This window comes from Ochotona curzoniae, unplaced genomic scaffold (genome assembly GCF_017591425.1).
Source record: "Ochotona curzoniae isolate NIBS_2020 unplaced genomic scaffold, NIBS_Ocur_1.0 scaffold_4701, whole genome shotgun sequence".
Taxonomy (NCBI): Eukaryota; Metazoa; Chordata; class Mammalia; order Lagomorpha; family Ochotonidae; genus Ochotona; species Ochotona curzoniae.
In genome coordinates, this window is record NW_024467122.1 from 18,155,277 (window position 1) to 18,173,335 (window position 18,059).

General features: G+C 37.5%; 1 protein-coding gene across 6 annotated transcripts in view; it reads left to right on the plus strand.

The window, feature by feature from the left end:
* The window catches only part of DDHD1 (DDHD domain containing 1), a 68,994-nt gene that overhangs the window by 26,935 nt on the left and 24,000 nt on the right, over positions 1-18,059 (plus strand). For 3 of the 6 annotated variants that reach the window (XM_040968371.1, XM_040968373.1, XM_040968374.1), the window contains 4 exons: positions 319-492; positions 9,450-9,578; positions 10,253-10,400; positions 15,774-15,880. In XM_040968371.1, the coding sequence (XP_040824305.1) occupies positions 319-492; positions 9,450-9,578; positions 10,253-10,400; positions 15,774-15,880 (558 nt within the window). Of the gene's footprint in view, positions 1-318; positions 493-1,087; positions 1,109-7,674; positions 7,777-9,449; positions 9,579-10,252; positions 10,401-15,773; positions 15,881-18,059 lie in introns of all 6 variants that reach the window. The other 3 variants (XM_040968370.1, XM_040968375.1, XM_040968372.1) reach the window with 2 other exon arrangements.

Here is an 18,059-nt window from a genome sequence, read left to right on the forward strand (position 1 = left end):
ACCCCCCCAACATAATCCCCAAATCCAACCACCAAAACTACCCAAAAAACCTATATTCAGTCCTGCAGTTATATAGATAGCTATTCATCTTACTTTCTAAAGCTGATCTTCAGGTAATTTAAATTTATTTAATGAAAATTTGTGTGAGATAAAAATTGTACTGCCTTGCCTGAAATCTGAACTTTCAAACTTGAGGTGATTGCTGTGGGTCGTGAAAGCAGGTGTCCGTGGCAGCGTGGCCAAGTGTAAAACCGTGCTCTTGTGTGTCTCTTCCAGAGGGTTAGCATTGGAATGTGTAATTGTGTTTTTTCTTTTCAGAAGCTGATAAAATACCAGTAATGCGTGGACAGTGGTTTATTGATGGTACCTGGCAGCCTCTAGAAGAAGAAGAAAGTAATTTAATTGAACAGGAGCATCTCAATTGTTTTAGGGGTCGGCAAATGGAGGAAAATTTTGATATTGAAATAACAAAATCGATAGACGGAAAAGATGGTAAGACCAGCCAAATACAATTCACTGTGTTCTACAAATCACTCCAATTACTGCATTTTTAATAGTCCATACATTTAACACAATTATTCAGAAAATCTGGAGAATTTCATGTTTGATTCTTTAGAATACTTGATGATTGTTCTAAAATTGAAAACTGCTATGAATTTCTGAGCTAAATTTATTTGACTCTGTTCAGTGGCGTGACACTAACACAATTTACTATAAATATTCAAGTTATTATATTCTCTAAATTAGTACTTTCTTTAGTTTTTTAGTAATTAAAGAACGTTGAACTTACAAAAAATTTCCTAGTCATGGAACAGTTTTGTTAATATTTTAATGTGGTTTCTGTTCCTGAAGTTAAAAAAAAAATTAGTTACCCTTTTGTGTCACTTAGTTGTATCACTTTTGATAACCATACTGATTTTTTAAATTTGAAACAATATACTCCTTTAGGTTTTCTGATTAGCATTTGCATACATTTGCCATAGTTGAAAGTGTCATAGGCATGATTGCAATGTTTTTGTTAAATGAATCTTAAGCTACTTCCAACTATGTGGTAAAGTTAAAAATTCTATTATTCCGTTTACTGCAGGCAGTGGGATCAACTATTCCGGTGAGTATAACTGCACAGGTAGATTAAAGTTTGTAGATATCTTTATTTTTTTCTGGAAATATTTCTTCTTCCATGCTTGCCCTTGTTCAGGAGATTTTTTGACAAACCCTACTGAACCTTGTGAATTTAAAGAGTGAGTTGAATGATTTCCTTTCCCTCTTGTGAAGAACATTGTAAATCAGAAAAACTCAGTGTTGATGAGCAAGTTAATAGTGGCTTGAGAAAATACATCAAGTTGTACAACAGTTATAGGCCATATATAGTTAGCAGCAAGGGTTTTTTTTTTAAGGTTTATTTATTTTTATTGCGAAGTCAGATATATACAGAGAGGAGGAGACAAAGAGAAGAATATCTTCTGTCCAATGATTCACGCCCCAAGTGAGTCCAACAGGCGGTACTGCGCCGATCCGAAGCCAGGATCCAGGAACTTCTTCCAGGTCTCCCACACGGGTGCAGGGTCCCAAGGCTTTGGGCTGTCCTCAACTGCTTTCCCAGGCCACAAGTAGGGAGCTGGATGGGAAGTGGAGCTGCCGGGCTTATACCTGGTACCCATATGGGATCCTGGCGTGTTCAAGGCAAGGACTTTAGCTGCTAGGCCAGGGTGCCGGAGCCTTTTTTTTTTTTTCCTTTTCTGTATTTTGTTAGTGACATCACCTGTTTTTCGCTTCCATTCTCTGCTCTCCGTAACCTCATTCTGGCCACACACATACACACATTTGTCATAGATGAGAAAACTGTCTCATTCTGGATACCACGTAAAATCTCTATTGCATCTGTTTGATGAAAAGTTTATGTAACTAAGGAGAATCCTATCGTGTGTAAAGTGGCCCTTCAATGTAATATTTATATCACAATGATTTCTACTACATGCAGATGCTCTTCTCTAGGAATTTTAATTACCACTTTCCTAATCTGCAGAGTCAAATATGCATGTTTCTTAGTCCACTGTAAAAAAATCAAGCTCAAAATGATTACATGCCCAAAGTTCAGCCTAAGTTGCTATACTTGCATTCGGGTCATTGGAATGGAAAGGATACTTCGTTCTGTTTCCAGCAAAACTAGCACATTTTCTGTGTCTGTAATAGTGTGTCTGTGATTCGGAAATATTTAGTATCCTTTTCCCACTGCTACCAGAGTGTGACACATTGTATCACAAGCACTCTCATTGCTTTTCAAGACTGAGTTCTGATCACTTTGACCACAATGCTCCTTAAATTTTCTGCCTTGAAAATGGCAGTTTACCTTAACAAACCTAGTTTATCCATCAGTGTTAACACATGGAAATGATTCAAAAACTTACAGAAAAGGCTAAGTTGAAAGGTAGGAGTGTATTGTTTCCCTTTCTCATTCTGTATTCACAGTATCTTTCTCCATTGGTCGCCTTGTCCTTGGCGCTCGCCTCTCTTTCATCTCCAGATTTCACCTGTTTGGAATCTTGTTTTTATTAAAATAAAAATTAGGATCCTAAGTGTCCTTTTTTACTGCTGCTCTCTAAAACATCAAATGTAACAGAATCCTTCAGTTTTCCTCAAAGTGTTCCAATATGTAAGTCTGATAAAAGAACATGGTTTCTTTTTGTGAATAGATTGTTGTAGTGTATCTTTTGAATGATTGTGTTGGTTCTGAAAGGCGTCAGTCCAGTGTCTTAGCTTTTTCTTGTTGTCTTTAAGGATATATATTATGTGGTAATTAGTAGTAACAAATTGGTTTAGCTATTTTAAAGGATGTAATATTTTGAAAATGGTTCACTGAGTTTCAGCACAAGCAAAATTTTTAATAATTGCTATGATATGTAAGAATTTAACATGTTTTGTTATTAGCAAAGATTATAAATTGAGTTTTGTATGTTTGTAATTGCAATTTTCACTCATTTGTTCAATTTTATGTTAAACATTTATAGATTAAAATTTTGATAGTTAACATTGAAGATTATGGGTGATGTTGTACTACATTTGAAAGCTGTAACTGGCCCTAAGAAAACATTTATTGTTTAAAAAGGCACTGTATCTGGGAAAATACCACAAGCAAACCTATGAACTTTTCACATGGTCAGCCTCTTTGAAATGCCAATGAGCTTAGTTACTTCTGCGAAAGTGGGTGGGCTTGCTGACTCTCAGGGCTATCAGACCTGTGAGGGAAGGCGAAGGCCGGAGGGAAGAGATGGATGGAGAACCACAGTGAACACAGGGTGGGCGGAGCATAGCAAATAGCCACACACTACAGACCATGGTGCAGTGGGGTTACTCAGAGAAGACCTTCCAGAGAAGTCTCTGATAATAGTTTTAAAATACTGTTTTCAGGGATTCCTATTAAGCACCCTATGGAAGTAAAAAAGGTAAAAAAAGAAAAACACAGCCAAACCAAAGTCCTTGCCTTCAGGGACATTAAAATAAAATTCCTTTTTGAGATTTTAGTTTGGTTTCAGTTTCTCTGGCCTTGTCTGGTTAAGGTACTATTACCACATATGGTTTTGGATGTGTTTTATATTTTCCTACTAATATCAAAATGAACATTTTAAAAAATATTTACTTTACTTTCCTTGGAAGGTCAGATATACAGAGAAGATCTTCCATCTGCTGATTAAATTCCCAGCTGACCACAATGGCCAGAGCTATGCTAACCCGAAGCCAGGAGCCCAGAGCCTCTTCCAGATCTCTCACGTGGGTGCAGGGTCCCAAGGTTTTGGGCTGTCTTCGACTGCTTTCCCAGGCCACAAGCAGAGAGCTGGATGGGAATCAGAGCCACCAGGACACAAACCAGTGCCTGTATAGGATTCTAGCTTGTGCAAGGCGAGGGCTTTAGCCGCTAGGCTACTGTGTGGGCCCAAAAATGAGCATTGTTTTAGAGGTTGGTGAAGGTTTGGAATAACTGTTCTTAGTATGAAAATATATAGCCCACAAAAAGATAATCACTGTTTATGACTTAGTTTAATGAAGGTTAAAATGAAAATAGATTATTTTCCATTCCACTCTCTAAGCTGGCAAAATTTTATCTAGCAGCCCACCCCATGCACATCAGTGAAGTGTAAGGTCTTGAAATAAGTAGTTTTTTGAATGCTTAAATCTGTTACTAGATTAGCATTTCACTTATTTACAGTTTATGCGAGCTCATGATAATCACTAAGAAGGACTCAGTCGGTTGAATTAGTGCTGCATTCCTGTGACGCTGAAATGAGAAGTCTCAGCTTAACAGTGAAAACTTGTCAAGCTCCAGTCGGAGCTATTCTAAAGGTAACAGATGAGCGCTCCTAAAAAAGTGCTGGGGCATAAAAGTCCGAGTGTGTGGGACAGAGGAGAGAACATACTACAAAATGCAGTGTGCCACTCTGAATTAAACCCTAAAACAGAAAATCATTGGAAAAATATGAATGAAATCTGTATGGTGATCAATAGTATCATACCAGTGTTAATTTCCCAATTTTGCTAATTGGTCCATAGTTATGCAAAATGCTCTCATGAGGGAAAGCTAAGTGAAAACTATGTGATAACTCTATGAATTATTCTTGCGGTTTCTGTTAAGTCTTTAAACTCACATGCAAAATAAACCCAGCAGAGGAATTATAATGAAATATTGAGATATATCTAATCAAAAAGAATAAACACAGAGGAAGCAAAAAACAGATGAGCCAAAGGGGAAAATGGTTAGCCATTAAACTCATGCACATCGCACAAAACTGGAAATAGAAGTAAACTAGTGCTGCTGCTAAAAGGCATAGATTGGAGTCAGCACTACGGCCCAACTGGCTAACCCTCCTTCTCCAGGCACAGCATCCCATATAGGTGCCAGTTGGTGTCCCAGTTGCTCCACTTCCAATTCAGCTCGCTGCTTGTGGCCTGGGAAGGCAGTAGAGGACAGCCCAAAGCCTTGGGACTCTGCTCCCACGTGGGAGACCAAGAGGAGGCTCCTGGTTGCTGGCTTCAGATTGGCTCAGCTCTGGCCATTGCTGGAATTTTGGGAATTAACCAGTGGACGGAAGATCTTTCTTTCTCTCCTTCTCTATGTACATTTGCCTTGTAATAAATAAATCTTTGATTTTTTTAATTAGAAAAAGTAAAAGAGATTTGGTAAGTATGCCAATTTTGACTATAAGCTGTCAAAAACAATAATTTAAAGGCGAGTGTAGGCTGAAGGTAAAACAATGGGATTCTTGGCAGATAAGGCATTATGACAGTACAAGTACGGATGGTTCCCTTAAGATTACAGTGTTTACCAATTGAGTGAGTAAAGTGTGTATTCCTGTCACTTGTTGGATAAATATAGTTCCATATTGTGAAAATAACATTTCAGGTTTCGGTGAAAAAGATGAAACAGGTAGTAGGGAAGTATAACTTTTTAAATCAACTTTCTTTCTGAGAAGAACCTACCCTCTAGTTTTTTAATTTGTACAAATGTATCTAACTTAATTTATCAGGAGTCTAAGAAAGATGGCCAAATCTCGTTGGACATGCTTGTTGGGGTTGGAATTTTCCAGATTGTCAGCTTTTATAGAAAAGTAATTGAGTTTTTCCCTTGTAGGGACAAGTATGTCATTTTGAGTATTCTGTAGCTTTCTAAATTGTATGAGATGAGTTTTTTGGCACGTATTTTTAGTGTCAAACTTAAGATTTTGGTAAAAGGCCAGTGTTATTAAATATCTTCATTTAATAACTTAGCATTTTCAAGTGGATCTTGAGTTTATGCATACTTTTGCAAATAGTATATAAGAATATCTAACCAAACTCTTACTTTGTAAAATGAAAACCTTGAGTAGTGCTTTCTGGTCCCCGAGTTTCCTCTAGCAATGATTCCTGTTTTTCCTGTGTCCTTTGGTTGGATAAGATTAAGCTATGTGCTACAGAATCAATGAATAAAGCAACTGACATTCAAGTGAAAATAAGAAATTTGAGAAGAAAGTGAAGAACCATGTATATTTTGTGAAAGTTTTTCTGTTTGGGACTGTTTTTTTCTTTATGTATTAGAATGTTTCTCCTCTTTTTTGACCTTCAGATGACTCTGTTTTTACAGAATGGGAAGCCTTTGTGTTTGTATCTCTACCAGCTTTCTGAATGTTGGTTTCACTGCTAGGTATGGCCACATGGTTCTAGATGTGCCCACGTGGTTCTGCCAGTGGCTGCATCTTGTGTCATCTGCCAGTGTTTCTTGTAATAGAAGTGGAATTGCCTCATGTTTCCTTTATTCCTAGGTTTGCACAGCCCATCCATTTTTTTGTGTAGTTAAGTCTTAAGTTGATGTCTGTATAAACAATTGACGCCCTTTTCCTAAGGACTTTTTGATTGAACTGTTTGCTGGTCTGAGTTGCACACCTCTTCCTCAGTAACTGACCGGACGACGCATGGAAGAAGAAACATTTTCCAGGAAAACTGCTTCAATTGTCATTTTCTACCTCTCTGTGCATTGAAATATTTTTTATAATCCTGATGTAGCAAACCAGCTTTTAGTCCTAGTGTTGGTAGTCACCATAGCTATGTATAGTTGTAGCTATCAAGTACCATGCAAACATTTCCATGTCCTCTTTATTGCATAAATCTTATTTTTATTGTGTATTACTTTATCTGAATTTACAACAGATTTGGCCTATTTTTAGTACTGTACAACAAAAATTCAATATTTTGTATTTGAGCAGTGTTTAATCTTTCAGTGTCACATCAGTGTGAATGGGAGAGAGCATAAAAATCAAATGTATTAGAAAATTAATTGAACTAAGTAATAAAAGTTGTGTGATTTATTAGCAGACCTGGTAAGAAACTTGCAAAGTTTAGTTTCAAATGAACTTAAATAATTGTTTACTGAAAATATAAAGAAATTCATCAACTAGCAAATTTGACAGTGAAGATGTTGACTTAATGTTACCTGCTCATTTGCCAAGTGTCCGATCTGTGCCTGGGGTTACGTTTTCTACTCCGCTAACAGGATATCACAGCATACATTTTTACTAATGGTGGGTTTTAAGTAATCTTTCTAAAAGGGACAGCATAAAGGTAGATTTTGATTATTATTGTTTAGTAAAAACTTCATTAAAACATTTTTAACACCTTCAACATGGTTGTGAAAATACTTCTGAGACAAGGCTTGAGCCTCAAACCTCAGTAGTGGGAAGTACTTAGTGGAATGTGTGCTGTGATATCTTCCCAGGAAAACCGCCTCAGATGTTGGAGAATTTGTGCATTGTACTCTCAGTTGTACTTCAAATTTTGGCTTTGTCATAGACGAATTCAGGGAGAGTGAATATCTTAGTATTGTAAAAAGTGTGGTTTATAAGTTTCTCACTCATCCAAAAATGCTGTATTCTCTTTTATACTGTCTGTGCAAAAATAATAATAGTGATCCCTTAGTTGTATTTATTTTTATTTTCAATTGACTTTTTTCTTTCAGCAAAAAAATAGAGCAAGTATTTGATAAACATTAAACTAATTATTTGGTTTATTATTTTAAATTAGAAATTAAATAAGATATTTAGAATAATGTTTATCAAATGAAATTTCTTTTTTAACAAATACAACAGAAAAGGCAGAATGACAAGCCTCGTTTAAATTTTACTTTGAAGCTCAGTGATTTTTCTTTCTTAGTTGTCTACCACCTCCCTCCCTTCTCCCTCCCTTCTCTGTTCAAATGGAGAGGATATGAGGAGAGTACAGATGCGGCAGGTCTTAAAAGAAAGCGTTCCCAAGGTACAGTAACTGCAGTTTCATTTCTCCCTGTAGTTGTATTACTGGCTTATAGCATTCAGCTGTGCTTAAAGCATAGAATTGGATTTTTTTCCCCAATGTGTCCATTGTGCTATTTTGCTTAGTGTTAACTTAAAGTGTGCATAAACATTTTTGTGTATTATTATGTATATGCCAGTAACCTAATGTTCGCCAATATCAAGACAATGTGTGGCTAACTTAAAGAGGAACAAAATGTTGCTGGCTTTATGTTTTTCTGTAAGTAGTTTGGCCATATAGTTTCGACATTTTAAGCATATGTTGCTTCAAATTACTTTAATAAAATGCAATTTAGAAACATTAGATAAAAAGGCTTAAAGTAGTGACATAGGTAATCCTTAGATTTAAAAAAAAAGTAAACATTAAATCCTTTCAAAAGTTTTTTCTAATTTACAAAACATCCTTTTATTTCAAAAGTGGCCTTTTGTATTTTGTTTTCTTTGCAACTATAATGATATTATTAGTGTTTACTATGTTAACTGAATTTAGGTCTTATATTCACTGTTAGTAATATGTCCTGACAGGTAAGTAAATATAACTTGTTTTTTTTAATAAATTTTTGAAACTCATTTGTAAGATAATTAAGAAATAGTGATCTTCTAATATACTGTGTATTCTAATAGGATCAAGTTTTCTCTAAAATGTCATCTAATCTTATGTCTTGAGCAGAGCTAAATGTTTTCATATTTAGCTAAGGTGATTCTCAAACTATCTTCAAATCAGCAAAGTGAGGCTCTGCCAGTCAGCTGTCTTTGTGACAAATCACTTAATCTCTGTATCTCTCTCTTTTTTTTTAACCTAAAATAACATATGAAATCGATTGCACAATTGGTAGATACCGGTTTCATCAATCCATCGATTCTGTAAACATTAGCAAATTTGTGGTATGTGCCAAAAACGTTCTCTTAGTTTCTTTTTAAAGCATCTTTCCACTTTGGATTTTTGTTATCGTGAGCAGTATCCAGTGATTAGTGACTCTAATACCCAGTGTAAAAGTCCATCATCTTCTAATAGATTACTCTCTTTCAAGTTTGGAGGTATTTTTTTCCTCTTGAGTTTTGTCTTTCACTGAGTGAAATTTTCATAGATGTGTGAAAGATCAACAGACAACATGGAACTTAATTTTCTGGGCAAAGTGAGTACTTACGAGGTATATAACTCTTAGACCTCATGAATAATCATATCGCCTGGAAAGTTGCTCTGTTAGTAATCAAAATAACTACATATTGGAGATTAGAATCATGATAGGTAAGCCAGTTAGTTATTCCATCATGATGTTTTACCAACTACCATTCCTGTAACATGGTTACTCATAACACTAAGTCCCCTCCTTCTTGCTTCTCGTCAGTTTTTTGTGTATTTTCTTACTTGTGATGCAACAAGAGAGCCTTCTTACGCTAGAGGCAAATGTGGTCAGGATCACACTCAGGACAGAACCTCGGGCACTCACTGTAGGATGCAGAGAGCTGAACTATGAGGCCAGATGCCCTATGTTTTTAAACTGTGACAGTTTTTTAATTGAACTGAGTTACCATCAGAATTGTTAAAAGTATTGATTTAAAAATTAGAGTAATTTTTTTCATACAAATGAAGTTTGTTTCACAGACTTTCAACTCAGTTTTTCTTTTTTGCAACAGCTATTCATAGTTTTAAGTTGAGTCGCAACCATGTGGACTGGCACAGTATGGATGAAGTATATCTTTATAGTGATGCAACAACATCTAAAATTGCAAGAACGGTTACCCAAAAACTAGGATTTTCTAAAGGTAATTATAATGTTACTATAGCATGTAAAAATGTCAGGCACCTTTTATGTCCAAATAGACTATTCAGATTTTATTTCTGGTATTTTTTTTTTAGATCTGTATTAAATTTAATGATGGGCACGCTGTTAAATCATACTTGTGTTATTTGATTGTTAGCACATTTTCACTGATGAATGGTTAAATACTAGAATAATGTTATAAGATTACTATCTTTGATTTCTTTGATAAATGTACTTGAAATTTTCATAGATTAGTCAGAAGTGCTTTCTTGTGAGTTACCTTCTATCCTTACCATATCGTTCTTTCAATGGCTGTATTTTTATATTTTGTTTAATAAGTTCTTTTTATATAATTAAGTGATTAATACATGTGTGTTTTGCATGATTTTTCTAAGTTTGTTATTTTTTTAAATTTTGTTTCCTGATTTATTTTTAAACATAGAAGTTTGAGATTTTTCTCTGTTCACTTTGTCCTTTTTCTTTCTCCTTGTATTTTCAAGTTTTGTTGCTTGTCCAGTTAAGAGCCCATCAGTCTACATCATCTTAGAAATTTTCTCTCCCCTAGTGAAATTTTTTCATAAGATTCCTTTTATGTCTTTTTTCTTTAAATATATTGTGAAAATACTAATGTTTTTCAGAATAGCTAGTAAAGTTAGGATCCTAACTTTTCTGTAGCATCAAGTAGTGGGACCAGACTTCATAGAGGTTATGTGGAGGAAGCCTCGTTGGAAGACAAGCCGTCGCAGACCACCCATATTGTATTTGTTGTGCATGGCATTGGACAGAAAATGGACCAAGGAAGAATCATCAAAAACACAGCCATGTGAGTACTGGATGGGTACATTCTACTGAGTGTCCCTGTCTAGAGTGCCGGAGAGGTGAACAAACTACACTCGGCCCCGCTGTGTGTTTCTTCTGGCCCAGCAACTCTATGTCAAGTTACAGACCAAATTTCAGGCTCCGATTCGTGTTTTCATAGTTGGATGATGACGTTTGATGTTTAGTCCCCACAGTATGGAGAAGAGGAGGAATAAGAGATCCTTTTTAATCTGATACGTTAAGTTAATTTACATTAACGAGGGATTGAAAGGAAGAAAAAGAAACTCTTAAGATAACTCTTGTATTTTGCTTTTTGAACTTCAGGAATTAAGAAGACTACAGAGTTTATATGACTGTGAAAAGGTTAAAAATTATTTAACCTTCCAGATAGCAGCTTAATCTGTTCAGTTAGTTGCTACCAGAGGAAACTGAACTCTAAATTTAATGCATAGTATAGATCCTTCCCTAATGCTCTAGAAAGTTACATACTCCATTAACTTGTTTATACTTGGCTTTATCCTAAAAACTGTGTAAAATCATATTAAGGTGTGCCAAGATTGTGTGTTTCAAGAACGTGAAGGACTGTTGCTGTGGTGTGAACGTAACTTGTCCCCTCATCCCCCAAGACCCCCAGGTTGGATACTTGGATCCCTGTGTTGCACAGGTGGGGCTGAGGGATCCTGCAAGAGGCGGAGCCTAGTGGGAAGGTCTTTAAGTCACCAGCCCTCAAATGGGGAGAAAGCTATTTCTCATGGGCCAGCCCTACCCAGTCTCTCTGGCTTCCTGCTTCACATGAGTTCATGATGTCTGTGTCCCCCCACCGCAGTGATCATAATACGACTGTGGAAGCACTCGTCAGAACTCAGCCCATGCAGGCACTATGCCCTTGAACCTCCAAACCTGGAAGCTCAGTAAGCCTCCTCTTGAGGAAGTTAGCCTGCCTCGGGTGTTACAGATAACAAGCTGATGAGATGACTCCAGCTGTGTTAAAAGGGTTATTGTTAAGGTTATTTGACAAATATGGCTCTGAGCTAGCAGTAGTGCCGGTCAACTACAGTGAAATCTGGCCAATTACATATTTGTGATGTGAAGAGAACACGTGAATGACTATTGAGAAATACAGTTTATCTGATTCTTAGGCTTAGGTAAATGAATTTTTTGAGACTTTGTAAAGCAGAAGTTAGTCCTAAACAACATTGTTACTGTACTGAAAATACAGTGTTGGGTTGTACTTCGCTTTTTATTTTGATATTTAAAGGAGATTTATTTACTTATTTGAAGGGCAGAGTAATAAAGGGAGAGAACAGAGAACAGAAACAGAGAGACAAGGAGGAAACTCTTTCATCTACTGGTTCACTCCCCAGGTGGCCCCAGTGGCCAGTAGTGGTCCAAGCCCGAAGCTAGAAGCCCAGAGCTCCATCTAGCTGTGTGGGTGGCAGGAACCCCAGCAGTGGGACCATCTTCTGCCACTATGCCAGGAATGTTCACAGGGTGCTAGATAAGAAGAGAAGCTGAGCTTAGAATCCTCGTTCTGGTACAGGATTCTAGCGTTTCAGGCAGCTAAGCTCATTGCATTAAAGTACATGCCAGCCAGTGCATTCAAGTAGAAGTACATTCAACTTCAAAAAAAAACTAGTTTGTGGGACACTCCTAAATCAGTCAGATCCTTTCAATCTCTTCCCTTTGATCCAAATTATACTTTGATTGTTTGTACGTTATTTCCCATGGTTTTTATGTTCTGTACGATACAGACTTTTTCTCTTGCCATCTAGGAACCTGACAAATAGGTCACTGGGATATTCTCTCTGGAGCCGTTGGTAAATGAGAAGATATCAGGATTATTTCTTTGGGTACATGTAGGAGAAATCCCACCCCACAGTGAACATTTTATTAAAGTGAGAAGTGTTGTTTCCAAGCAAGTCATCAGAGTCCATAGTTCACTTTCTCTGTTCTCCACTCATTCAGTTTGGAGCAGTTGTCTGATACCTCCTGTCTTATTTTTAAATCAGTGGTATACGTCATTTTACATCCATTGGAACATGTTCCTTTGCGCTCTCTCTCTTTTTAACCATTCCCTACTACTCTTTACATTTCAGTAATTGGTATGTTGTATTCCAACTGTCTGAATTGTTCCACATGACCATGGAAGGGTGTAACTGGCCAACTTTGTCATGGTCCCGCCCTAGAATGAGATGGAAGCTGGCTTCATCGTAACTGTAGGGGGCGGTAGATAAAATCAGGAGCTATTGTTGCAAGTAGGATGATGACTCCGAAGTGCTTCAGAAACCACATGTGTGCTGTATACGGTACGATTGCCGTAATCTATTCAGATTAATTTGATGGATAACTCACATAGATTAGTAATTTATAGAAAAAATTTTTGCCTACAGATAGAAGAGGAAGCCAAAGGATGTCCTGTCCTTTTCATGCTTTCTCCTGTTTCTCAGTTTGCTGTCCAGCCTCGCCATCAGTCCCTCAGGTACCCTTGTCCGTCTGGAGCCTGCTGGCTTCATTTGGGAGACCAGCGTTGAAATGAGCAAGGTAGATTAAGGAAATGCACACACTGCTCAGCTGCAGCTTCTTTGGAAATCAGCTCTCCCGTGCTGGAAGTAGAGGTTTTCTCTTCTACTGTATCTCTGTGAACCTGCCAGTGAGATTACGTTAGTGTATTCCAGCCAAATATGTGGATTGTTCACATAGCTTACATTATTATAGTTATTTACACCATTTACAGGCTACCAGAATTGATTTGCTGTAAAGGATGAATGTAGTTCAGATAAAATTGGATTTACTTTTTTGTGGAGTTTTATTGCAAGGAAAATCAGCATTGAAGTTAAGTATCTGATTTTAAATTTATAATTTTAGAAGAGAATAAGAAAATTTAATCATGGTAGGTTAAGCACATAACTTTATTCCCTACAAAAACCTCACTAAAAATTATGGCAAAGGAATTTTAAAACCAAAAATTTCTACAGTCAAAATTGGAAAAAAAAAAAAAAGATGAAAGTATAGAAAACTTGAATGCAGAAGCCATGATAGATGTCAGTACAATTTATATTTTGAGTAGGAAATACGTTTCCCTGATTTACAAATCAAAATATACAAGTGAATAGAAACTCGCAGTTCTATCTGTGTCACCCACTTATGTGGCAGGAACCCAGGTGCCTGAGCCATCCACACTGTGTGTCGCTGGTGCACATCAGCAAGAAGCTGGAATCAGAATCAGAGCTGCATGTGAACCTCAGCTGTCTGATATAAGATGCAGGCATGCCAAATGGCATTTTGTCTTAAGGATTTATTCACCTATGTGGAAGGCAGAGTTGTGTGGTAGGGTGGGAGTGGGAAGACACAGAGAGAGATCTTCCAGCTGCTGCTTTACTCTTCAAGTTGTCACAGCGGCCAGAGCTGGGCTGTCTGAATCCAGGAGCCAGTAATCTCTTAAGGATCTCTTCCCACTTGGGTACAAGGGCCCATGGAACTGGACCACCCTCTACTGTTGCTCAGGCATATTAGCAGGGAGCTGGATCAGAAGTGGCAGCTGAGACTTGAACTGGCACCCATATGGAATGCTGGCGTTGCAGGACACAGTGCCAGCCCTGCCAAGTGGTTTCTTAATTGCTGTACCAAATGCCCACCCTTGTACCTTCAATTTTTTTTTTTTTAGTTTAAAAATGTACCTTGGGGATTGTTGCTCATGATATTTTTATTTCTACTCCTTTCCTTTAAAAGTTTTCTTCAAAATTAATGGAAAAGTAAAAATTTTTTTTAAAGATTTATTTATTTTATTGCAAAGTCAGATATACAGAGAGGAGGAGAGACAGAGAGAAAGATCTTCCACCCGATGATTCACTCCCCAAGTGAGCGCAACGGCCAGTGCTATGCCAGTCCAAAGCCAGGAGCCAGGAACCGCTTCTGGGTCTCCCACATGGGTGCAGGGTCCCAAGGCTTTGGGCCGTCCTCGACTGCCTTCCCAGGCCACAGGCAGGGAGCTGGATGGGAAGTGGAGCAGCTGGGATCAGAACCGGCGCCCATATGCAATCCCAGCGCGTTCGAAGCAAAGACTTTAGCTGCTAGGCCATGCTACCGGGCCCGGAAAAGTAAAATTTTAAGGATAAGTTTATCTTTGTGCAAAACATTTTTTTGCTTTATGCATTTTTCATAATGTGTGTTTTCTATGAACTCTGTGAAAGGCCCTCCTATGCATGGATTTGGAAAGGTTTTAGAAACCAATATCAGTTGATCTTTTAATTCCATTTTCCATGAACTTTCTGTAAAAAGTGTTTGTAGGCATATGTTTACACAGGCATATAATATGTGCAAAACAGATATCACACATATTTATTAAATAGTTACTTACTTATTTATTTATTTATAATTGGAAAACATTTACAGAGAGAAGGACAGAAAGGTTCATCTGCTGTGTGGTATGTTCATCACCACAGTGTCATATAGGAGCTAGAACCGAGTCAATCCGATATAAAGACTCTTCCAGGTCTTCTACATTGGTGTAGGGTCCACAGACATCCTCCACTTCTTCCCCAGGCCAAAAGCAAGGAGCTGAATGGAAAGTGTAGCAACCAGGGCACAAACCAGTACCCATATGGGATGCCAGAGCTCACAGGTCGAGGATTAGCGATTGAGTCATCACACCAGCCCCAGTAAGCATCTTCTTTAAACCAATTATTAATTTTTTTTCTAGCTGAAAGAAATTGTAAAGTTTTTGAGAGCTTTTTAATTGTATCTTAATTGGCTCTTGGCTGCTAGATACTATTTATTTGTTTTTAAAGATTTATTTTTACTGGAAAGTCAGATAATGCAGAGAGAAGGAGAGAAAGAGAAAGATCTCCCATCCAATGATTCACTCCCCAAATGACCAGGAACTTCTTCCGGGTCCCCCATGCAGGTGCAGGATCAGCTGTCGTGTGTGTGCACAAACCTACACAGGTACTGACACTAAAAGGGAAAACGTCATTTTATGGAATCTAATTTTTTTAATTAGCATTTTTACATTTTATTATAGGGAGAATGAAAGATGAAATAAGATAGACTATGACTTGCTAACGTTTGGAGTTCAGTAATGGCACTGTGATACCCTTCTGTGTATTAAAACTTTTTACTTTAAATTACATATAATGTGAAATCTTAGAATATCTGAAATCATAGGTGACAAATTGAGGAAAGTAATTTTAAAATGAGGTGTCCTTATATTGCAAATTTGCTTAGTGTGGCAGTAATTGAAATACAGTGGGATAAAGTTATGAACAAATAGAAATGTTATGAATAAAGATACTTTATACAGTATACATACATATGTGAAGTTACTCAAAATTTTGTTTTTTTGTTTTCTGTTTTTCTATTTTTTGTGGTCTTTTGATAGGATGAGAGAGGCTGCAAGGAAAATAGAAGAAAGGCATTTTTCCAACCATGCAACCCATGTGGAATTTCTGCCTGTTGAGTGGCGGTCAAAACTTACTCTTGATGGAGGTATATTTTGATTAAAAATTGAATGATATATAGTCATTGGCAAACTCCCACAGTAAATATGAAAACCTTTAAAAGACGCTTGTGCTCACTGGGAACACCACACAGTCTTCATAGTTGAGTTGTCCTGAGGTATACTGAGGCTTTGCTATAGATTATTTAATTCGCAGATAGCCTTGTTTGCATGCTGCTCTCTTTGCAGGGCAGTTGAGGTGTATGTGGAAAAGAACACGGTGTTTCCTAAAGCCCTATACATTAAACTAATTCATCAGGACCTTGAAGGCACTGGTTGTCCACAGTTATGTGTTAGCTTCTGCTCTTTTGTGATTAATTTTCACCCCCTGTATTTGGAAGATAAAGTTTCAGGGTTTTGTTTTCTTTTGTTGTTGCTGTTCCTGCATTCCCCAAGCTGGTGGATTAGAATGTTGTCTAGAAAATTTATGCAATATATTGATCTAAATAAAATCATTTTAGTTCCTTCCTGTGAAAGACTGTCAGCGAAAATAAAGATAAACTTTTACTCGCTGATTATTAAAACAATGAAATCGAATGTTGAGGATGATGATCTGTACCATCAGAGCTGTAATGCTGCTACGTAGGTAGAGCTCTTACGCTCTGCTCTGCCTTTTCCATGCAGTTTCTCACAAAATACCTGTTTCATTTCTTCATTTTACTGATAAAGAAAGTGAAACTGAGTAAAATGTGAATTTAAAGAGGCAGACAGACTCTAGGTTTATATGTTCTGTATGGCATCACCATTGTACATAACCGTCTCCCTGAGGATTCCCCAAAGATTCTCCCAGATCTGTGACTGTCTCCCGACACTGGGGAGAGTCATCTACAGCTGACCAAACCCGAATGCGTCAGAGGTAATAGTCTGTAACGGTGCTGAGGACAGAGATGAGATCTCAGCAGCAACAGTGCATGAGTACAAGTGATACCTCAGAAACAAAACTTTGGGATTTTTTCCATGTATCCAGATGAAGTTTTAGGATTCATATGACTATTGACATTATCATTAGCATTTAGTACAACTCTGGAAATTCTGGTCGGTTTAAACTCCATGGGTAACTTCAGAGGAGTTTCACTGAATGAATAAAGCCAGTCTTCACAGAAAGGTTATATGATTTATGTTGCCATTGGTGCAACATCCTGGGAAAGACAAAACCACAGAGTGGCTGCTAGAGCTTAGCGGAAGAGAAGAGAGCTTGCGTTTGAAGAGGCTGAGTGGGATAGAAGAGTTTCATGTCCTTGTAATGGCAGCAATGTAAAATTCACCTACACACTGAAATTCAGAGTCAGATTTACTGTGTTTCAATTTTAAAATCATAAAAGAGTGTCTACTTACAGCACACAGCAGTAATATTCATTGGTAGTAAAAAATATATATTTCCTTTAAATCAGGAACAAGCTATATTTCATTTTATTTAGATCTATTTGAAAGGCAGAGTGATGGAGAGGGAGGCAGAGAAGAGAGAACTTTAATCTGCTGGTTTACTCCCCAGTAAGGAGCCAGGGCTGAGCTGGGCTGAAGCCAGGAACCGGCAGCTCCCACCAGGTCTCCTACCTCACCGGAGCCCTCAGTTCCCCGGCATGTGAGCAATTGGATTGGATCAGAAGGGAGTTGACTCCAGCTCACACGCCAATGATCACTGTAGCAGCTAAGTGTGCTGTGTGCCACAGCGCCAGCCTCAGAGTGTCCCACATTCCACTTAACGTCATAGTTGTGGGGTGAGGAAAAAAAAGCAATAGTTGTAAGCAATCAAAAACATCTATTTTGATTTGCAAGTCATGTGATTGATTACTTAGGATAAACAAAAGAAACATTGAAATTTTGTTACAGTTTATCAAGGTTATGTAATTTGCATATAAAAATGATAGCATTTCTTTACACCAACAAATGACATCGAAACTGTAAGATTTCAAGAAGTGAATCTAACAAAAGGTGTTTATTTAGAGTTTGACTGTTTGTAGATATTAACCTTAGTTTTCATAGATTTCTTTTTTTAAAAGATTTATTTATTTTTATTGCAAAGTCAGATATACAGAGAGGAGAGACAAAGAGGAAGATCTTCTGTCCAATGATTCACTCCCCAAGTGACCGCAATAGCTGGAGCTGCGCTAATCCAAAGCCAGGAGCCAGGAACTTCTTCCAGTTCTTCCACACAGTGTAGGGTCCCAA